This window comes from Pholcus phalangioides, unplaced genomic scaffold (assembly GCF_987345545.1).
Source record: "Pholcus phalangioides strain wild (caught in Gottingen) unplaced genomic scaffold, Ppha-v1.0 ptg000015l_1, whole genome shotgun sequence".
NCBI classification, from domain to species: domain Eukaryota; kingdom Metazoa; phylum Arthropoda; class Arachnida; order Araneae; family Pholcidae; genus Pholcus; species Pholcus phalangioides.
In genome coordinates, this window is record NW_028301608.1 from 19,975,365 (window position 1) to 20,000,000 (window position 24,636).

The 24,636-nt window shown below is 36.9% G+C and overlaps 1 protein-coding gene across 1 annotated transcript in view; it reads left to right on the forward strand.

Moving 5' to 3' along the window:
- The window catches only part of DNAlig3 (DNA ligase 3), a 74,408-nt gene extending 63,042 nt beyond the window's left edge, over positions 1-11,366 (forward strand). The window contains exons 27-29 of the mRNA XM_089243119.1: positions 1,867-1,952; positions 9,997-10,063; positions 11,128-11,366. Of these exons, the coding sequence (XP_089099245.1) occupies positions 1,867-1,952; positions 9,997-10,063; positions 11,128-11,241 (267 nt within the window). The 3' untranslated portion in view covers positions 11,242-11,366. The remainder of the gene's footprint in view (positions 1-1,866; positions 1,953-9,996; positions 10,064-11,127) is intronic.
- The last annotated feature ends 13,270 nt before the right edge of the window (positions 11,367-24,636 follow it).

Here is a 24,636-nt window from a genome sequence, read left to right on the forward strand (position 1 = left end):
TACATGAAATTTATGCTATATACTTCCTGTAGCCTTACAAATGTTAGTATCGGTTTTTATTTACGTGTTAATGTGGTTTCAGAGGCATACGCAGCCCCCTTTCCGAGACGACCAAAAACGGGAAATTTTTTTTGAATATTTTGTAAAATGAATTAAAATATATATTGAGAGAAATATTTTCATATACTGTTTTAATCGATTTCTGTTAATTTAAATGCTTTTTGAAGGTTTGTAACCCAAATTTTTGGAAGAGGCTCCTTGTGCCCTCGCAAACCTTTTGTACTCTGTCTAAAGGTCGATACTGCTTGCGCCCCTGGTGTGGTTCATATAAAATTAGGTTGGTCTCATAATTATATATCATACTACCCCGTCCCCCAATTAATGTTCGTCGTCATCAATGGAACTATTTTTCCTAGGAATTTTCTTTTTTTTTTTAGACCGTTAAAAATAAATTGTTCGATAAGCAGCAGTATGGGTAAATCTTTGCTCAACTAACTATCAGTGTTTTCTAGTGGTCATTGGATATTTATGAACACAGGTATCCCTCGCTTTATTCGGTCTCGCTATAACGCAATTTTTCCAAGTCGATTTTAAGAATTCCAACCTGCAAAATTCGGCTTGGAGTTTTAAACTTTAATCCTGGAAATGAGCTTGTATAAATTGAAGACATATTAGACATATTATGAGGGAAATTCTCAGATACAACTGAACAGATCTCACAGATGAACAACGTTTGGTAACACACTGACAACCAAACTTGCTATGAGAAATTTAATCGAAAAAAACGGTTTCAGTGAAACTACAATTTTCATACTTGCGAGAAATGCGCTACTGAAGTTTTCATAGACACACAATGTTGCTTGTCTGCCGAATCTCGACTGTTTCATTCAATAGAGTTATCAGCCCATCATACCCAGGCTCTTTGGGAAAGAAAACTTCCACACTCACTGAATCAATCAGTAGTGAAGACAGAAGTAAAAAGTATTAATTTGATTCACTCATGTTGCCTAAATTCACGGGATTTATTCGAAGTTTGAATAATTAATTCACATTAAAAAAGTACCTTTGCTGTCGGTTTCAATTTTTTTAATTCTTCTGAAAAAAACCAGCTTCCCCCCCCCCTCTCCAATCCCTATCTTTCCTGTATTAAATTCAACTCACTTTACGCGATTTCGTCTTACGTGACTATTTTGCGGAATTAATCGCGTAAAGCAAATGACCCTTCACGAAGTCGCTTTCTTTATACAGTATCTTCTGTCATCGCATTTAAAGTAGCGTTAGTAAGTACACTCAGTCCGTTTCATAACCAGAATTTTTTTTTTTCTCTTTTTACGCATCAGTGTTGCAAATAAATGGCTGCATTGTTTGTTTTGTCGTCACTACGAAGACTTATTGACCATTTGTCAAGACTTTTGCATCTGTATTCTTTCGAAACCTGTTATTTCTGACCAAAAATACGATTGTTCCTGGATTATTCGGTGAAATTTTTTGTGATCTTTATGCTTTTATGCACGCATTCAATATCGTTAGTTTTTTTTTATCTCCCACCCCGTACTCAGTTTTGCATTTGTTTGTGAACGAAATACTTTATGAAATCGTATTTTCCGAGCGATATACGAAATGTTTTATCCCGTTATTATTTACTGAAATAGACTTAAATTCGATTGAAAACGCGCAAAGTCTCCAAATAAGTTAGAATTCTTATTCGAAAAAAAAAATAGAATATACAAACAGGGAATTATGATTATCTTTTTTCTTAGACAACGCGTTTACGTTGAAAATTCTCCATCCGTGAAAACTCGCTCGTATTTGTTAGTTTTGTTTTTAAACCAGATTCAATATATATATTTTTTATTCCATTTCCAGGGTCTGCCCAACGTTTTCACAGGTGTGAAGCTGTACCTGTCAAAGTCTTTGCAAGATTATGATACCCTACGGAAATATTTTATAGCGTATCCTTTTTCCCCCTCCCGTTTTCTTTTCATATTTTCAGAAGAAATTTTCATTTTTCCTTTATATGAAATTCATTTTTAATGTTTCTTTTCTTCGCTGTGTGTTAGAATGCTGAACTTTAGCGATCAACGATGGTCGTCAAATTTCTCCACCAGGTGTTTGGTATTGATTATTCTTTGAAGAATCAGAGTGAAGTTTAGAAAATATCGAAAATCTAATTTGTATGACTTGTATTATATAATGTGTATTTCAGGGCTTGACAAATCCCATGCGCCATGTCGCCATGGCGACGAAAAAATGGACATCAGTGCCTAAAATTTTGCACACTGCGTGTGATTACTAGCTCGGGCAAAAGAAATACGCTTCTCTAAAATATCTGCGTGGTACTAAATTTTTTTTTTTTTTCAATTTGTCAAGCCCTAGTTTATTTCCCCTTTGGACCATATATGCTATCCGTGATAATTCCCCGTGGACCATATATGCTATGGTCCAAAGCAGGTGTACTTTTGTGCTCTCCAGACCCTCCTCCTTCTACCATTGAAATGGCCGCGTATCGCTTTGCAGAATACTATTCAGTATGAAATATTGTAAAAACAATAAGTTGATTATTTCATCGTTCAAGCGTACAGTCCCTAGTAGGTTTACTTACTAGCAAAGCGAACTGGTGAAAATCCATAAAATGCTTTTATGTCTTTAAATGCTTTTTTCAGAATTTTTCACCAATTCATTTAACATCACTAATCAACTCGTCATCGGCAAAAAAAACGCGTGTTCCAAAGAAATTTTTAATATGTATATCTTTGTGTGCGAGTATATATATTGCAGTCCATCCTTGGGGAAGGTTTGAAATCGCATAAACGATGGAACCTGGATTACACATGGCCTCCACAAGGGCAGGGCTGAGAGAGGTTCCGGGACGGTTCTTGTCTTTTTTCCCATAATATAATTTCACTATAGGTGGGGTGGGGGACGTCAAAGAACCCAGCCTGATGGCCCGAATGTATACGGGCCGTAGTAGTTCTTCAGGTTCAGTAGTTGGGATGACGACGAGAATGATCGTGCCTTTTGCTAAAGAGGAATAGATTCGGAAATTGCTTTATGTGAAGAGATCTTGATCACCTAAAATTTCAGTCTATTGCTATAAAGATACATTAATTTTTCGTTTCATCGCCGTGGAGTGTATTTTGGCATATGTAATATCTTTTTCTGATAACAAAAAAGTGCGTGTATTATGTCTGGCTGAAAAGTGTTCAGTGGGTGCTGCTATCTGTTGCACTAAATATCAGTGAGTGAATGCGTACTACCGTATTCCCCGGTGGCTGGGAAATTCGAGTCACAAATTTCGGAAAATTCTCAAATATCTGGACTCAAAGAATTGATTGAATTCGCTTATTTAAACTTTTACTGTTCTCTGGATTTTAGAATCCCTTTTGTTTTACAAACTACGTTGGAGATTTTCACGTTTGCTTTTGTTACTATAAATCTGTTTATTGCAAATTTCGGATACCGCGTACGGTATATTTGTTCTCGTAAATTAAGATGAGCTAAACGAAAAATTTGTGGACTCCTAAGTATTTTTGTATTATTTGATTAGGTGTTCAAGATTTGACAAAGCAGAGCAAAAAAATTTAAGAATTGCATTTCAAAAAATTACATATATGTAATAAAACAGTGACAGCATATTTCTTCTCTGAACGTGCAAAAAAAAACCGTGCCAAACGCAGTGCCTGTATTTCGTATTAGGCGGGCAATGATTTAGAGCAGTGCTTCCTAAAGTGAGCGATATCGCTCCTGAGAACAATAGAAAGGTCCAGGGGAACGATAGAAGCCTTGGGTTAAGTATAGGATCCTATGGGTTCATTTTGAGTTAAGGGAGTGATAGAACACATACACACAAAGTTTGGGAAACTATGGGTTCGAGCGATAAGTAAAATTTTCATTATATTTATCAAATTTCTGGACAAAACATGTTTGTTAACATGTTTTAAGGGAAAACTACATATCATTTCATCCCGAATCGTGCTTGAAAATGTTCAACAGTCATCAAAATTATTAAGTATTTAATATATAGATTAATATCGATTTTCAGAATGTATCATGCCATCCGCTACTTCCCCCCATGACTTTTTCCTTCCCCCCCCCCTTTATTCTTTCGACTGTTGTTTTGTGTTTTATCTCGATGAGCATGCAAAGATTTTTAAAAAATGCTCTCCTGGCTCTTTTCATTCTATACACATACGCTACACAACTCACGCACATGAACAAATTTGTCTTTCCCCCTTCACATACCACCCCTGGTGATCTGTAAGTCGCCAGACAGCCTGCAAAGGCTAGGCGGCGACGGAAATGTTCAATTCTGGTCTGAAATGTATCATCTGATTTTCATTGAACCTTGCTTTTCCTGGCATGCCTGGAATGGACCAGACATTCAAAAACTGGTGCCCCCCCCCCGATTTTTGCGGCATGTCAGCTAATGCGTGGAAATACAGTAAGCTACAGTAAAGTAATACACTAAATACAGTACATACGATAAACATGTTGGGGTAAATCGAGAAGCTATCCATACTTAGAATACAAGGTTTGAAGAATCATAAGGTTTTTGCACTTTAAATCATTCTATCACAACAATGGTTAAACGTGTGTTTTGAAACGCGTCATCCAAGTCGTATATTTTCCACCGTTTCTTCATATGGGGTTAAAAACGCATGTTTCTCCATAACACAATAGAATCGTTCAAAAAATAAATATTTTTTTTCTCTCGTACCTTCAGTCTAGCCTTATCGGATGCTTGGAGAAGGCTTCCCCAACCACTTGTACGTATATGCCATAGAACTTCATGCATTGACGCGTACTTTTCTTCCATTAGGTGAAGGGAGAAATAAGTGATATATGTCCCTGAAATATCTCTCAAATTTCTATTTGGTATACCTTCCATATCGTGAGACTGAGAGCGATGGTGCAGGTGGGTGGTTGTAGCAAATACGCCTTGAGGAAAGTTGAAAGTGATTTCAACCCCGTGATCTGCCACTATTCTTCTATTTTGCGTGTCTTGACTGTTACTCGATAAGTTAGTTGCTCATAAAAAGAGGCATATTTGAAACATATGGTATATTTCAAAATTTTCTGTTACCGAAGGAATAATAATAACCGTTTCACAACTGATATAGATAAAAGGTTTCTTCTGCGCGTTTTTACCGAGAGGCGGCGTTCGAAATCTCAGCCGCAGTCATAACAGGTATCGGAATTGGCAATCATCTTTTTGATGCCAGAAGCTATTTCAGATCCTCCTCCTTTCCAGAAAAAGAAAAATATGGAGGAGAAAAGACTTCTATACTCTTTCTGACTTTCTACTCCGGGGATTTTGGAACTGATATGCCATTGAAATTTATATTTATGGCTAAAAAATATTCCAGCCGTAGGATGTTCTTGGAGAAAATGAAAAAAATAATAATGTTGGAAGGACATGAAAGGGGGGCCGGGAGATGGGAAGGATCGAAAATCGAATTCCTTTTGACACATCTCGTGGTGTCACTTTTGGGCTTCCGCATCCCGTTCCGTGTCATATTCAATGTTGTACGGTATACGCCTCCACGGTGTATATAGCCCGTACTTTTTTTTTCGCGCAATGCAAACGTGCTTTTATTTTTTTTTTTGCTACGCCTTTTCGTTTTATACTTTTTTTTGAATGGAGTCGTTGCAGCGGATGGCTTGGACTTAATTCGAAAGGACTTGATATCTCGGCCATCCATGCCTTTCCCATTTTCATTCCCTGTTCTCTTTTTTTGTCTATCTGAATATCCGGATGTAGTTTTGTCAGTGATGTAAATACAACGTATATGGATCGCAACAGATGCTGACAACTTTTGGTTATTCAATTTATATTTTTATTCTTTATTTATAAGATATTTCTTATTAAAATTGAAAAAATGAATTTCAGTGTTTTTTCACTTTGTATCATGTAAAATGTTTCATCTGTTTCCGTGTCGGTGACGAGATTGATAACGTGAGAATGTTACTTCTCATGGAGTTTTTCCGTTTTTTGACACTAAACACTGTGGCATCGCAAATTGCCATTGACGTAGGAAGGTGAATGCTCGCTACTACAGTCATTGAACTCCGTTATTCCGTATAAGAACCTGTATAATGAAGTTATTGAACGCTTTTATTTATAGTGAGAACGCCATTTTTGAATGTGGGTGCGAATTTACTGCATAACAAAATCGCCTTTGCAAGTGATTTTTAGGATGAAGAATTTAAATTACAGTATCAAATCTGTCTGTTTTTTATGTGAGCACTTTTACGACGACGCGTTATTTCACCGAACCGGCTGCATTTCTGTAAATTCGAGCTTATCGCAATGAAAAATATCACTTTATGAATGAAAGCTCTTATCTCAAAAAAATGTGCTGTTCATATGTAGAGTAGGATATCGAAACTTCGAAGTTCCAGATAATCCGTGATGGTGGAATTTTTCGAACTTCCTCAAAACCAGTTTTTTGCCAAGAATGGTCTTTGTTTTTCGAATGAAATTTGAAGGGTTTTTCACAGAGGCTTAAGGGGTCTTGATCACTTAGTGACTGGGGTCTTCGGTGGACCCCCCTTCCCGAAGCCAGAAGTAATGCCAGGGGGTTTCGGTCCCGTTCACCTCGAATTATCGAGAGTTTATACGTAGTCTTGGGGCGTATTTGTTGTCTATAGCAGTCTTAACCTTTTTAACCCATCACCTCACCTGGAAAATATTTTCCTCTCGCAGCTCACTATCTTATCAGAGCTTCCCACGCTCATCTAGGATCGAGGCTCTTTCCCCGTATTGATTCTTTGAGTAAATTTCCTGGGAATAAACGTTTTATGGATAAACACTTGGGCGACTGGAGCCTATTCATAAAACCATTCGTGAGCTTTTTTTTTCTTTTTTTTTGGGGGGGGGGTGGTGTGTTTCTATGTAGGGACATGGTAACGTCATAGGTCATCAGACAAAGTGAGAATTCTGTGCCCCCCCCCCCCCATACTTCGCTTGAAATAACTGCTTACTTTACTTCCATACTAACTCTCGAAACCATGCAACCAGATATCATGTAGGTTCCCTATCAACATGAGATTTATGGAGTATTCCGGCCAGGCCAATAAGTTATGATTTCACTTAGAAGCCCTATTTCTTCCCGTCTGAATTTTTTCAACAGCTCTCTGTAGTCCCATCCTCGAAAACAACAATGGTTTGGGGACGACTGGTCTATAGGACAACGTTCAATGTCTGCTGGAGAGATTTCGATAAACCAAACGATATATGCAGTATTTACGTGAATACGTTTTGAGATTTTGTATATGAGTAAAAGACCGGCTATACGTATAGTCACTATATCTCAATAAGATAACTCGGTATAGATAGAAGCCAGTGGTAGCCACGCATAGATATTTGAACAAATCCAACGATACCCTACTGACACAAATATAATATATCCTGTAGCCATATTGTACTGCGATAAACTATAGAGTCAGTCATATTTGCGTTCAAACTTAGACTATAACCCCTTCCCCGAATTTTTGGATGTTTATCTTATCAATTTTCATTACAAGCCTGCTCAGGGGTGTACGCAAAATCGACCTTTTGGAGGGGGGAGAATTTTTCTCCAGAGAAATTTTGAGTTGCCATCCATCAAAAAGCATTCAAATTAAAAGGAATTGATTAAAATAGCATATAAAGGGTATTTTCTTTCCATATTTTAGTTTTTTCTACCAACGTATTAAACGTATTTATTTTGGAGGGGTTTAAGTGCCCCCCCTCCCGAGTACGCCTCTGAGCGTGCTACGAATTGAATATTTAAAAAAAATTTCATTTTCTCTCCTGAAATATTGAATGAAGTTCCAATCCGAATCATTACTTGGCAGCTGTATGGTGGTTGTGTCAACCTCCGGTTCAGCCTCTTTGCTGCTGTGGTGGTCGAGTGGTCATAGTGACTGACTCGCATCGTGAGGACTCGGGTTCGAACCCCACCGCCACCACAGTGGTAGTCGGCTGAAGTTTGTTTTCTGTGGTTCGAGGAGCAAATGCGGGCCGATCTCCCCGTCAAAAAAGTCTTGCCACAGAGAGCAACAGCGATACAATTATTCAATCATTACACTTCACTCATAGTTAGAAAAAACTGATGGCAGATGGCGGCACTGCACATAACAAGCATTACACAGAAACAAACTTCACTCGTACATGCACATTCCAGCATGTACCAATTCGTTAAAAGTTTCGCAGAGGAATGTGGATGTGTGGTTTAGTAGTTTAGCCTATTTAAGTTCGAGTCACGATTGAAGCAAGACTCCTTTTTGAAATCGACCCTAAACTGTAAGTTCCGGTCCGATTATAGTCTTCGTGTGCATAAAATGGGCGTAGCATAACATAATGAATCGGGATTTCTCGTAAAACGCCCTAAAAAAATTTCATATCGTAGTTTTTTTAGACATAGCTGCGTTTTTGTGATGGGTGTTTGTTTCCCCTCCTTAGTATAATTAGACAGAAAAAAGATCCGGTGAAAAAAAAACTTTCTGTGTACTTCAAACTTTTTTTTTTTTACTTTCTCATTAGGATCGAGCAAAGACAAGCAACAGTTTTTTTGTCCATTAACCCGTGATGTATTTACAATTAGTTCCGAACTTTCGGCTCTTTAAAAAAGTAAAATAAAAACGACATATTGAAGAGCAGTTTCTAATAAGAATCTACGTTTCTGTCCAAAGTGTTTGTCGATGTTTACTCAATCGGTCAATAGAAGGAGGGTGAGAAGAAAGAAAGGTTTTCTGCCCTTTGTTTTATTTATCATTATTTTTACGACATAGGAACTTGTCGGATAGGAAATTCCGACTTTGTATGAAAGGTTTTATATATGGGGGGGGGGGGGGGGGGAATAAATAGAAGACGTTTTCTGCTATGTGTCCATTCTTGCTTAAGTTTCGCAAAACAAGATCGTTATCGCAGAAATCGTTTCCTTAGCCCTTCAAGAGTGTCTTGACAGCCTGTCGATACATAAAAATAAAAGCTATTGAGAGGCATTTCCGGACACACACAAACGCTGACTCTCTTCAGAGTTTTATAGGATCCTCGCGCTGTCGAGCAGCTCTGACATTCCTGCCGAACTCTTTCTTTTAGAAACTGAATATGTGGCGACTATATATACTACATGGAACCTTATTTTTGAATAACAATCTGGGGTTTTAGTGTTTTGTCCGGAATATGCTCATTAGAAGCAGCATCAAGGATTTCAATTCTCATATCTATGTTTATAATAATGCTCAGAAGTTTACAGGAATTTTGAGAATAAGATTGTGTAGTTCGGAAAAAAGTGCTGAAATCGCCTTTGAAATATCTTCTATTTTGAGTGAAGATATCTTCAAAATAGAAAACAAATATTTCTGAGTCTTTTTGTACCAAAAGACCAGTAAAATATTTGAGGCAATTTTTCTGACCACAAACTCAGATTGAATGGGTCTAATGTTTCATTTGAACCTATGTGAATATTATTATTATCAGTTATACATGCAATATTGAATGGTTTTCATTACGTTGGAACTAAATTTTCAAGTCGTCCTTCCTATCTTCGCGGACCTTTGGTGGGGGAATGCTATTGGCGCGGTTACACATAAAATCATATTAAAATTTTGCATTTTAACATGACTATCTCATTGAAAAGGTCGCACCAAAAATGGTCGTAACTTTGTAAATAGTAAGATATTTGTGTGTGCGCTTCGAAATTTCAATAAGGAAAGTCCCATCGCTCAGATGAGTTTTCTTTTTCGAACTATTGCTCATCAACTGCTGGTCCATCTGCGAAACATTTTGTCCAATTCAAGTAACTGCAATTATATATTTAATTTTTTATGATTTTGACGATTTTATATTTAATAAATATTGTGTCTATTGGTTTTTATTCTTGTTTGCTTGCGTATATTTTTTTCTTGTGTGATGCAATATGACTTTTTTGCATTGAAGAGTATCAAAAATTGATATAACTTTTCAAATGATTGAAATTTTTGGTTTAATACCTTGACGGATATTGGCAGCTTCGATGGTAGATGCGTCAAAGAACATGAGAAGATGAGTGCTAGTCACTATGTATCAACATCGCAGGTATATTTTTTTTCTTTAATATTTCAAAGCGTATGTTACCGTCCATTGCTTAACATATGGTAATGCTCGTTTTTTAGTTATTAATAAACTCGTTAAACTATTACATCGAAATCTCACTAACCAAATCACATTGTGTAGTGCCAATTTTTCTGTAAATTTCATAAAAATTGGTTGAAATGCCACATACTATAAGCAAAAAATATGTGATGAAAATCGGAATTTTTATAGAAAACATATCTTCCTGAATATACGTGCTATTCTCACGAAAATGCACACAATGCACAAAGTTGATAAAAATTTTGTGAAAGTTACGAATCATTTGCAGTTTTTCATCTCATACAGGGTTGGTCAAAAACCTTTTTCTTTCTTATTTAATTTTTTGTCGGTCTCTCAAATGCACTCGTGACTAAATTTTTACTGGAAATTCCGAGTACAAACAGAGTTCACGTGACCGAAATTTCAGAACGATTTTACGTATTCTGCTAGAAATTCGATAATATGTCGAAAAGGGGGACACACTTTTGGAAATAAAATGTAGGTGCGCAAACGCCATTCTCTCGAAGCTGCTACAGGGAGTTGTTGCGTCATACACTAGTAAAGCAATCTCGATATAATGATGTATGAACAATTGTGATACGCCAAGTTTCTTCTTCCCCCGCCCATAAACCTTTTATTATGAAGTTTTTTAAAAGGACTCGTTTACGAAACACCTGTTTTGTCGCTGGAAGACTTGGTAGGAAAAATCGTTGAGGCAGCGGGACGTGTTCGAGATACACCTGATATTTTTGAGAAGGTGCGGCAGTCCATGCAGCGTCGATGTAATGCGTGTCAATTGTTCCTAAATAAATTATTGTGGAAGAATTCTTCGTTGCTTTTGTATTACGTATTATTTTAAATGACGTCGGTTGCTTCCTGTTGGTGTTTGCGCACCTATGTTTTTGGATTGTTATCGTATGCCTGAGTTGCCCTTTCATTTTGCAGATTCTCATGATTCAGAGTTGAGTTAGTGATTAATGTCTGTATTATTTGAACGACTTTGGAATTTTTTTTAATCATTCGTGTAGGATGAGGATTTTTCACCAACCGCCACCAGAATATCGTCCGAATGGCTTTGGGACTGCATCAAAATGAAGCAATTGCTACCAGCTTACCTTTACGATGTATCGAAGAAAACGTGATTTTGTTTATTGTTACTTCGATGTACTGATGAATTTTATCTTTGCAAGTTGACGTTATCCACCATGAACATATGAATCAACATAAATTTCGAGTCTGTTAATAAATTTGTTAAGTTTTCCTCTTCTATTAGTACTTCCTCTTTATGTCGTTTGAGTTGAGTGTTATTTTTTTTAATAAATCAAAAATTAGGAAAATGTTAGTATATCGAAAGAAAATAATTTTTCATGCTGTTCTAATCAGACCTGCTTATTTAAATGCTTTTTGAAGGTTGGCACCTCAAAATTTTTCTCGAAAAGATTCCTTGTGTCACCCTCCAAAGTACGCCCGAGTTGTGTTATCACGAATGGATTCCATCAAACATCAAAACCTGGGTATTAATTGCTAAGTGCCACAGAGAGTATCGTATAGATTAAGTATCACACTCTTCAACTTACCTTATCATGTCAAGAACTCGTGTTCGAACAAGTACTGGTAATTACGAGTTCTTGTGACTGCTGAAGGTAATGCACTAAAGCTGGGATGCACAGTCATTTCAGTACGTGGGCCAGATGTGCGGTATTTTTGCCTCTCGCGGGCCAAAAACTTGCAGAAAACATGATCATGTGGCCAGTACTATTTTACAGGATATTCCCGTAGTTTTGGCTGTCCCAACTTTTTACGAAATGTCCCCTTTTTTTTCTTATTTTTAACAGCTTGAATTTTTAAAATCAAGGACTAAGATTATTTTTATGACTTATTAAATGATTGTTGGTTGTTAGGAACCATCGAGTCGATTTCGGCTCTTGGTGACTAAAGACCATGGCTTTCAGGGCTGATCTGTCATTAACAGCATGTCTCAGTTGTGCTAGCTTCATTCCGGTGCGTTGCAACACCTCTATCCATCTGGTGCTTGGTTTGCCTCTTGCTCTTTTTCCCTCTATTTTTCCAAGCATCACTTTTTCTAGTGAGCCTTCTGCACACATTATATGACCAAAATAAGAAAAATTTGTTTAGTGCCTTTTGCTTCGAGAGAGTTAGTTTGGACTTCTTGGATAAGTCCTTTTAGCTGTCCATGGAATTCCAAGCATCCTTCTCCATTTGCGTTCCGTAGTGTCTAGCTCTCACATGCATACATTATGACATGAAATACCAATGCATTTACAACCCTAATTTTTGTTTTGATTGAGATATCTTTGTCTTTCATTATATTAAGCTTCCTCATGGTGGTTGTGCCCAGAACTGCTCGTCTTTTTAATTCTTCTGTGCGTGTTCCCCCTTTTACAATTCGTGATCCTAAGATATCAAATCTGTCCACAATCTGAAAACTTTCGCCATCTGGTTGAAAACTGAATATCTGCTGTAATCATGATCTTTGTGATTTTTTTTCTTTTAATATTTAGATATAGGCTAAGCTTCTCACTTTCTGTTTTTACTCTTGATATAATGCTTTTCAAGTCCTATTCAGCTTTCGACATCAGAATTGTGTCATCAGCATACCTAAGGTTGATGATTACTCTACTTCCGATTCTAACACCTGCTTCCAATTCCTCTAGATCTGATGTTCTCATTATATATTCTTCATAGAGAGTAAATAAGCTTGGAAAAGAATGCATCCTTGCCGAACTCCTTTTTCACTTCCAAACCATCCAGTTAGGTCATAGTTTGGTCTTGCCTTTTGATTAATATATAGATTTTTGATCAAGCAGACAAGGTGATTAGGCACTCCCATTGTTCTAAAAGTATCCCCAACTTCATCATGATCAACACAGTCGAAGGCCTTTATAATCAATGAAACAAATGATTAACTTTTGATGTTCTTTTGCTGCCTCCGTTATCCATCTTATATTGGCAATTCGATCTCTAGTTCCCCTATTTTTTCTGAAACCTGCCTGCTCTACTGCCCATTCTTTTTCTATAATGGTTTCGTCTTTTCTAAATAATTTTTAGTAAAATCTTAGACATGGTGATATTAGGGTGATTGTTCTGTAATTCGAGCATTCTCTAAGGTCACTTTTTTTGTGTATGGGTGTGAATATAGATCTTTTCCAGTCTTTGGGCCCAGATTTGTTGACATAGTGATATTAGTACATTGAATATACTTTCATCTGCCTTTTTCAGCTCTTCTGGAATATCATTAATACCTGGAGCTTTAAAATTTTTTAGTTCATTTGTTACCCATCTGACTTCGTCCTTTGTAATTATATATTATGATAATTATGCCTGATTTCCATAATTAATCAAATATAATCCTACATATTTGTCAAACATATACGGTTTTATGATTAATTGCAAATACAACCCCACAACAGGCAAATTGCCCAGCGAGGTGGCTGACTTAAGAACATCATGGATCCCCCAGCCATTTTTTGGAGGCCCTACCTACTACTACTACATCCCCCCCCCCCTCCGGATCAGTGAGATACTCGTCTAAAGTACCAAAGAATGTTTAGACGTGTCGCGAGTTCGATACCCTGTTCCTCCTTATCAGAAACTTTCCTGACACGGGTACAACAGAAACGGTGACTTGACCAGAGAAACAGATTGCTACCGCAGGGAGTTCCACGCTGAGGGGTTAGCGCACCAGCCTCTCGGTGAGTTTAAAAAAAGGCTGGCGTTCAGAATCGCAATAAATTGTAGGTTCCGGTCACAAATTGACCCTCGTGTGCAGAAAATGACCGTGGTGCGACAAAAATTAACAAACGAATGCGAGTCCGTCACTACGACCGCACAACGGCTCCACGACTGTCTGACATGCAAACATTTCTTTAAGTTCATTACATCAAACTCTGTATACATATATATATTCAAATATTTCTATACATTCATTATATATATATATTTTATGCCAATCATTCAACGAATGAGCTAAACATTCATATTTATTTAATTTCAAACATTTCAGAGTTATATTCAATTCCGTATACTTCCCGATTAACAATTAATACGTCACATTAGTTAGGAATCAACAAATGCATTTAAAATTACAAGAAAACCCTCTAGTTATTTATTAATAATTTTCGAAAGTCAAATATTACGGGAAATTAATTTTTCCAAAGACATGGAAAATTGATTAAATCCAACACCTAGAGACGGAAAACTTGTGTGAAAGGAAAAAAAAGAAAAAACTTCAGAAAAGTTCGTATTGATCTTTCAACTTTGAATAGTTTCATTTAATTATTGTTTCTACTTATATACAGACAGGGCGGATTTTCATTTAATTATTCTGGTACCTCATTAAATATAGCCGCAAATTAATCTGGAATTCCGGTATTATTCAATACGACGTTTATCAATCGTAAATATGCGGGAATATATATTTATTTTTTTTCTACTTATAAATAAGTCTAAATTACTTTTCTCTAATAGATCTCGAGCGATTTTTTCCCCCATTAGAATACCAATGAGAATTTTCTGGGAGACTTTTAAGGAATTCGAAATTTTAATCTACTGGGGATTTTTTTTTTGTTCGTTTGTCTGTTTTCATTTTCGTACCATAATCGAAGTGAGAGTATTGATTATCTAGTTCGGAGTTTGTTTTTTGGAACGTCTGGGGCTACGATGAATAGTGTCAGCAAATTTCTAAAACTTCTAAGGAAGTTCAGTGGCGTAGAGAGTTCTCTCCCTCTATTTATAGTGGAGAAGAAGTTGAAGGAAAAGAAAAAAAAATTGTTTTATCAAAGTAATTGAGCTGGAAGTGCTCTTTCCTTTTAATGTGATGAGTTGAGTGTGAGTTATATTCGGTTTCTTCCCGAGGAATAGATCTTTCTAATGAGTGTCTCCGGCAGTGTTAAGTACTTGATTCAAAACTTCAAGGTGAACAAACAAAAAATTTTAATGAATGAATCAGATAATGGCATTTGGATACAATGGCTATTTTTTCATCTAAATCTACGAGATTATTTTATTTAGATATGCAAGTTATGTTTCTTTATCATTAAATTATTTTATTTGGAACTTATTTTGTTAAAGTTTATTCATCGTATACTGCAGTATAGTAACGTGACCAAGTGAACAACCTCCGACCCGCGAAAGGTGTCGCCTGTAGAAAAGATATCACACACGATAAATGCCTGGACCGATCATATTTCCTGCATAAAAATACAGAAAACTTAATGCGCAAGGGATATCACCAGTTATCGAAAAAAAGGTCAATGGCAAGTGTTTGTGTATGTAGCTGTAGTATTTCATATTATGTTCATTTCCTCTATCGCCACTAGATGGCATCGCTTACACGCTTATGCTTTTGAGGCAGATGTTCTTTTGTATCGGCTCGAGTCAGTCGTACCTTTGCTTCATCTCATAAATAAACCTTTTATTATAATTTCAACCTTTGCGTTCTCCGTATATAACGACGCGTTCGTCGTTCGTATAAATTTTTTGGCGCCCGAACAGGGACTCATTGCATAAAGTAGTCCATATCATGTCAACTAAGGACATCGTCGCTCATCGAGGAAGAGCTAAGGCCTCGATCACAAGAATCTAGCATTTCATCGAAAGCGCAACCGAGTTCGTCCACGAGGACATCAAGACCAGATTGGAAGTACTCGAGAATGTCTTCGAGGAATTCGTTCGCCATGACGAATGCTTGGACGAGGAATTATCAGAAATTGCTGAGGTGGAAGAACAGTATTTTTCGACAAAATCCAAATTGAAACGAGCTCTGGCTGCCGTGACAAAGGAGCCTTCGACGACGGTTGAGTTTTCCGACGCGGACACCCGTACTGAAAGAATTCTGCTGCAGCTGGCGGAACAACAACGAGTGCTTTCGCAGTTGATGACGCGTTCACCGTCTACTACTACTACTACTACCGAGGTAAGAGACAGTTATTTGCCTTACCTAAATATTCCTTCATTCGCGGGGTCGTATTTAAACTGGAACAGTTTCGATTACGAATCGATGATTCACAAAAACGAGCATTTGACGAACGTCCAGAAATTCAGCTACTTGAAGGGCCTCTTGGAGGGTGATGCAGCGGCACTGATCAAACACATACCAGTGTCAGAAGCCACATACACAGAGGCTTGGGAAAAATTATTGCTTCGTTTTGATAGGAAGAAGGTCATCATTTCGTCCCTGATAAAGACGAACAGCAACCGGTTTCTACTGCTGATGAAGCGAAACTCAGACACATTGCCGATACTTCGGATGAGATTATTCGAAGTTCGTGTGCCATTGCTGATGAAGCTCTTACTCTGGACCATTGGCTCATTAAAATCCTGCTGGAGAAGGTTGATCCAGAAACGCGACAGCTTTGGACTCAAAAGACAGCAGAACAAGATTTTCCAAAGTTAGGAAACTTCCTCGAGTTTCTCAATTCAAGATGCGCTGCCCTCGAGATCTTCAATACTGAAAGGTCAGCAAGTGGAATCAAGGTGCCACAAAAATCAACATCGTCACCTAGCGGTATCAAGAGCTGTCCATCATGCAACGGACCTCACGGGCTACATAAGTGTAACATTTTCAAGTTCTGGTCAGTGGCCGAGAGAAAAAACGTTCGGAAAAAACAGTTATGTTTCAACTGTTTTTGCCAGCTCTCACAAGATTTATGAATGTTCGTCGTCGTTCAGGTGTTCGTGATGTGATCAGCGGCATCATTCAACTTCGCACGAAGTTGTGTCCACTAGTGTTACCGCTGCGTTATCGGATATGTCTGTATCTACCGAGTCTAAGGTGCATGATTCCACACTGTTGCAATCAAATATTTCCGCTAATGTTTCTTTCTGTGCGATATTGCCTACGGCTCAAGTGTGCGTTTTAGATACGTCAGATAATCGTCACATTATCCGTGCAATTCTCGACTCGGGCTCTCAGTGTTCCTTTATTAGTGAAGCATGTGTCCAAGCATTGAGCATTCCCCGCAAAAATGCCCGCTTTACTGTGAAAGGAGTGGCAGCTGTGAACGCTGGCACCACTAGAGGGTTAGGGAACTTACAATTGTATTCTACCTATTATGATAATCATTATATTGACATTGATTCGTATGTCTTGAGAAGGTTAACGGCTCCATTGCCTACTGAGTTTGTCCGTTCGGATGAACTGAATTCTTATGCTGATTCGCTTAAATTAGCTGATGTTTACTTTGATAAGTGTAAAAACATTGACATTATTATTGGAGCTGAGCATTTTTTCTCTTAGATACACCCAGGGCAAATACGGGATAACGATATCGCGAAGAATACATTGTTTGGCTTGGCTCTGTCAGGAAAGATTCCTTCAAAATATAATGGAGCTAATAATAACTGTCAGTCTAATGCTAATTTGATATGTTTTCATTCTGAATTGGATATCGATGAAACACTTCATGGTTCCGATGAGATTCCTACAGTGTCCCATGAAAACTGTTTCTCCCTTGAAGAGGAATTTTGTGAGAGGCATTTTCAGGACAATTATCAACTGTGCTCGGTAACTTACGGAACATCATCGGCTCCCTTCCCCACTACTAGATCATTGCATCAGATGGCCTTGAAATGTGAAGAGAGCTTATCAGCTGTTGCTGACGTCATTAAGAACGACACGTATGTTGACGATATATTGTCCGGTTATGATGATTTGACAAGCGCTATAAACATTTGTTCGCAGCCGCAGCTTATCGGTGTTTTCAAAGAACATGACTTTCATTTGAGAAAGCGGTGTTCTAATATATTCATTGGAACCAACTGAACATATTTCTTGGGATTTCTCTTCTGAAAATGCATCCGTTAAAAGTTGTGGCGATGGCATTTTACGGGTGGAAGGTCGTTCGCAACATTCCTCTTGGAATCGTTTTCTTTCAGTTTGTAGAGCTGACTTTGCAGGGCCTGTCAACATAAAACAACACAGAGGTCTCGGATCTCTTTCGACGAAGGAATATATTGCTGTTTTTTGTGTTTTGCCCGAAAGCTGTTCATATCGAAGTTGTCAGTGATCTTACACCCAGTGCATTTTTTTGCAGCCCTTCAATGATTTTGTTCACGTGGAGGTGCTAAAATAATATTTACAGTGATAATGCTATAAATTCATCTAAGTAGAAATTTTATGTTTAAGTAGTCGCCATTGGAACTGTTAGGTATATTTTTAAAAGAAATTGTTAACTTTTTTTGTTAATCAATTGCTAAGATATGTATCAAGAATAATATGACACCATGCATATATTCTTGATAGGGTGGGAGTATGTTTGTGTATGTAGCTGTAGTATTTCATATTATGTTCTTTTTCTCTATCGCCACTAGATGGCACCGCTAACACAATTATTATCTATGTTATTTTTCCCGCCTTTTGAGGCAGATGTTCTTTTGCATCGGCTCGAGTCAGTCGCACCTTTGCTTCATCTCATAAATAAACCTTTTATTATAATTTCAACCTTTGCGTTCTCCGTATATAACGGCACGTTCGTCGTTCGTATACAGCAGGTAAAGTTGTCAATTGCAGCTAAGAGATTCTTAGAGGCAAAGAGTAGACACCTTGCATTCAACAGGGTGAACGTGACCTAATCTGCCAAACGAAAGGAGTGATAGGAGAGTCTAAATGAAACATATAACACCCTATTAACCCTGTTTTCGAGTTATTGTGGATAATCGATTATGGAAAAAAATGCGTCAAATCTAAAAAAAACCCGCATTTGTGAAGTTTCTGCAAGGCCTACACGCAGGCGAAGCACATATTTGTAAAGAGTAGGAAAAATAGTATAAAATAACACCAATTTTATAGAGGAAATGTTTGGATTTAATGGCGAGCAAGACGTGTTAAAAGATTGGTGAAATCGAATTATCGCAAAAAGTTTTCATCACCAATTACGTAAAAACACGCACCTTCTAGCCACAATCGGTCAAATTTACCATAACTTGCTCATTCTACCAGCTATTTCTCGAGAGCCTACGATAAACCATATCGGTGATATAGTTCAGGAGAAATTCAGTCATTTGCGAAGTAATTTTAGCAGGTTTTGGTGGCAATTCTTTTTTTACTTCACCAAGGATTTCTTTTGACAAAATCAAATTATATAACCAAAATCTGTGTCCACCGCTTACGAAATTTCATGGAATATCTACTTCGACAAAGGCTGATTTCAGTGATGTATTGCAAACATATACCTAAATTTCTCCTGAACCAGAGAAAACCGATATTATATGGTTTATTGTAAGCTCTTTCGAAAGCTGGTGGAATGAACCAGTTTTTGGTAAATTTAACCGATTATGGCTGGAAGGGTGTTTGCTTAATTAGCGACGAAACATTTTGGCGACAATTTGATTTTGGTCGATATTTCAGCTCTTTTAACTTGCCTGTTAAAACCAGATATTTCAATGAAATGTAGTTACCTTATACTATTTTATTCCTTTTGTTTGCTCTTTCCAAATATGTGCTTAGTTTGCGTGTAAAATTTTCAGAAACTCCACAAATTTAAGTTTTTTTAAGAATTGACGCTTTTTTTTTCCCTATAATCGAATAACGCATAACTCGGAAACGGTTCGGATAGGGCAAGGTTGATAGTGTATTTCATATTCCATTCGGGCTCGTCTATCACACCCCTTTCATTTGGCAGAACACGTGTCACGCTCACCTATATAGAAAAGTTACCTTCGCTAGGATTGAAATATTTTGGGACAGTTCCTCTATAACTTCTGAGATATTGATCATTCATGGAGAAATGAATCAAAAATCATTGTTGATGGGGGAACAAGAGAAAACTTCATTTTTACTTCTTTGTACTCGTGGAATATGGTGTTTTCTTTAACGGAATATCTTAGCTAAATACCGAAATTTTTTGTTTATTTTCCATTATGGCAGTCATCCGATCCGTTGATCTCCAGGGTACAGACACTCGTGAGTAATAATGGTAGAAAAATTTGATCAAAGTCAGTTTATATAAATGACGTTCAACCACGATTGCTCTTCATCATTAGATGAATTTCAATTTAGTACAACCCTCTTATATATACAGTATATTCATATATATATATATATATATATATATATATATATATATATATATATATATATATATATATATTGTAAAATGAACACCTGCTATATCATTACATTTTTATATTTGTCGTCAATATGTGACTCAATACGCTAGAATTTCATAAATTCTTTACAAAAAATTTTCATTGTTGAATGAAGATTCACTCTGTGTTACCATTAGATATTTTCCTGTCATTGTTGCCCATTGTAATGACAACAATGCAAAAAGCGCCGAACTGGGTATGTAGGTATATAAAGACCATATTTCCCAGTGGAACTTCGGAGTTTCGGCGAATGAGATAGTTCAATTGGTTGAATTATTCATTCGAATCTCAACGGTGGATTGATCAACCTGCTGTCTTTAGAGTGAGACTGATAACGGGGAAGAATCGGTTTTGGTGGATCCTCGAAACTCCATTGCGTAGAAAAGAGTTAAATGATGCCACCATAAGTGTGCTTTCTTTTCTATGAAATTATTGTAAAATAGATTTTTTTCCTAACGGTATAGAAACCACTGTAACGTAAGTTTTACTGCTGTCAAAGTCGTTGTACACTGAAAACAAATTTTAGTATTTCTTTTATGGGCATCTTTTTATCAGCCACCTCGTTGGGCATTTTGCCTGTTGTGCCGTTGTATTTGTATTTTCAATCATGAAGATTGAAATATTTCGGAATAAATCAACGAGATGACTTTCATTTTCGGTGATATTGATTGCTCGACTAATGAATGTTTCAAATATTTTGTTAACTACCGAATTAAGATTTGAATTGATTTTTTACATTTCTTTTCCTGCGTGTTTTCTGTACTTAATCATGTCCATAGAAACAATGAAACAACGTTAAAATTAAAAACAAAAAAAATTGGGTTTTACTCTTCCTCTTAAAAATAGGTACTTTAAAAAAATTAAATTTCTTAAATAAGTGCTGAAAAGATTGAAATTTTTATTTTGTAATCTAAGTTTGGAATCTGACACGTTGAGGTAAAAAAAATCATGCTTTCATGTAAGAAAAATATATTTTTTTTCTAAATAATAAGACCGTAAAAGGTTAATATAATGATTTGTTCACCTCAATTCGTAGTAAATGTGTTAATATAGTCGGTCGCGCGAACGTTTTTCAAACACTAAAATCAGTTTTGCTGTTATCAAAGTCATTGTACAATGATAACTAATTTCAGAATTTGTTTCAATCGTGTAGATTGATAGATTGTGGGATAAATCAACGACATGATTTTTTAAAACCTTTTGAGTTGTTTATACAGGGTGTCCTGCAAGTGCTAATGCGGCCTTTATCTCATCAACCATCCGTCGTAAAGGAATGATTCTAATTTAAAAAATGATCAAAAGTTGTTAAAAAATTACCCTATGCCAGTTTTAAGAGTGAAAATACAGAGTGTAACAAAATAAAAAATCTAAATTTTTATATGGTCCCCCCTGTGCTCTAACTTGCAATTAAAAAGCTGTTGCTCCGTCCCTCCTGAAGCCAACAAAAAAAATCCAAGTATCTTGCTGCAATACTCGCGCTGAGATATTCGAATTCTAGAAATGGAGGGAAGTTGGGAAAGGACAGCATCAAAATGAGGGAAAGGAACGTTGTGTGTCCGTTAGTTTTTGCTGTTCTTTCACAACTTTTCTCCGATAATTGGGTTACTCAACGCGCGCGCGCTGTACTCAGGGGTGCAAGAGCTGCGCCAAACTGCGCCGAAACTGTTCTCTTGCTACATGGTGCGCCAAGGCGCCGAATCCCTGCGCATTTGCGCCAATTCTTGTTTGCGGTTCGCGGAGGTACCGCTAATGCACTGTAGTACGTCAAATACCCTTAATTAAGCAAAAATTCGCATGAAAATGTTGTTCACGGGACGCGTTCTTTCCGAGACACGGAAAAAGATACGGGGGGGGGGGAGAAACTTCAATTTTTTTTTCACTTCCCACCATCTACCACAATCGCGTTATCTCGTGACCTTGGAAAGTAGTTATACTACCTTGAAGTATAAAGTCCTGTACTGTTATTGGAATAACCGGCGGGCTATCAAAGTCCCTGAATAAATATGCCGAATTTTCCGATTTCGGAGACCGTTTTTTCTCCTGCTGGTTATAGGTTATATACTGAAAATAACGGTAATTTCGCGGCTGCCAACTTGCGTTCTAAGACGGCATGCATCGAAAAGAGGATTGGTTTACTCGTTTAAATTACCGAAATTTTTCGGAGATCGTTGGGAAAAAATAGAATCTGTGAAAACTCCAGCTAAAATATTCATAGTTTTGTCATCTAGCCACTATGCGGTCATGTGGTTATCGTCGGCGGTTGCCGATCGTAACAATTTCACATCGCGAAAATCCGGATTTGGCGAACGGGGCCGGCTCGAGAGAAAAAAATCTCTACCCATGCAGAACCTTTTTTTTTTGGCGCTACTGACCACGTTTTTTTTGGTCGACAAACCTTTTTCACCCTTTCAACTCCATTTGGCACCCCTCCTTGAGCGGCGCCCAATAAGGCCACACAGTCCGCCACTGCATTGGTTGGGGAGAGGCATGCTCTTAACAATAGTCAGAGGAAGGAGTTTGTACTAGGGCATGCTCATTTTACATAACTTCTGTGAGATACCTAATATATATTAATGTCCTACTTTTCCAAAACATGTTGTTGGAGAGAATGAAATATTTTCACCCTTTCTTGTTTTTCGCACTCCCTCTCGTGCATTGCTGGGATGGTACATTACTCCCTCACGTATTGCTGGGATGTTGTTTAACATTGTATCACCAACAGAACTATTGATTATGTGTGATGAATGGGTTGCACTACAATCCAAACAATTACAAGAAGTGAAATCAGTTCAGAGAATAGATAGATAGATATTGGGCAGACATATTCAAACTTTGTAACTTTGAAAGCTGCCCAAAGTTCAAAATTTTGCCAGTTTTGGTGAAGACTTTTTTATCTTCAGCACATGGTAACACAGACAGTGAAAAAGAGTTCATTGTTAACAAATAAATAAAAGTCTGTTCGAACATTGAAAAATCTGTCCATGCAATGCTTTAATGTTCAATGTAATAAGACATACAAAATCTTATGTTCAAGGGCATAAAAAATTGGAAAAAAATAGTCATTGAGATGCTGTACTTCTGAAAGCGAATCGTGATTTGTAACCTATTAACATGCTATTAGGTTGAGAAATTCTTTAAGTAAATAAGGTATTTATATTTTTCTCATTTTTTGCATTTTGCTTTTAAATTTAATAATTCCTTTAAATTCTGTGAGAAGCTAACTTTTTTCACGGAAACTCTTATTATATTCTGCACGCACTTTTTTTGCTATATCAGGAGGAATAAGATTTTGGTGTTCAAGCAGCAGAAATTCTTGCTGCCTAGGTTTTCAGTATGCATGTTGCTTAATTTGAAAAGAGTAATAATTTGTATTCGTCATTTCAGTAATACACGTTTTATTAATGACAGGTAAGATAATTCAGAAAAAATTTAAATGGATTTTAATTTGTGAATGGAATTTATTTAGAATTATTTGTTTCAACCATTTTTGGCAAAACTTTTCACATTTCACAGAAAAATTACTCCTTATATTGCAGATATAGTTCGTGTTTAGTTCTGCTCCATTTTCAAAATTTCTGCTCCAAAAATGAAATTTGCTGCTCCGAAATGGACGAGGGACACTTGCACCCCTGTGTACTTGATATATACAGTATATTCGTGAGGGGAGATCTAATTTCTAAGTCCTTCTGTGCATTGTTTGTCTTGTGTAACGCAATGACATCCTAATATGTCTACATTTTCTCAGATTTTTACTCATTTCAATAACTTATAGTTTATCTCGAGTTTTTCTCTTCGTTTTTGATGGGATCTTTCATCTTAAGTCAACTAAATCTTAAATCCATCTTGAATATTTTAAAAAAATGTCCTCAAGGGGATATGATGAGTTTTAATGAAAATCAGTTTTTAATGTTCAAAGCGATTTCTGTTCATCTTCGGATGAATTTTAATTCCACATCGTGCGTGTTCTTTATTGCCTCGTGATATGCATCGTGATCTCAGATGAAGCAAATCTGTTCTTGTCGCGATATGCCATCAATGCAATTTACTTTCTTGAAGGAAAATAAAATTCCTCTGGTAAATTAATTTTAGCTCATGTAAATCTCTTCACTAGTAAGATAGCATCACACACGAAAAACTTTCAGCAAATTTTCACCGCCACGAAAATCAAATTAGGTATAATATTCCGGTGCGTCAATCACGCTATAATCACCGCACCTAATTAACTCGATAAACTTTTACTTATACTACATTGCATCTCAACATGAATTTTTCATCAGTTTGGCTCATATTCCAACTAAAATATTTCATTTCAAGACACGTAAGTGATTCTTGTCTGGGGGGGGGGGGGGGGGGGAGACCTAACTTCCAACTTTTGATACATCCTTCTGAAATATTGTTTGTTTTGTATAGCGAACTGATATACAGGGTAG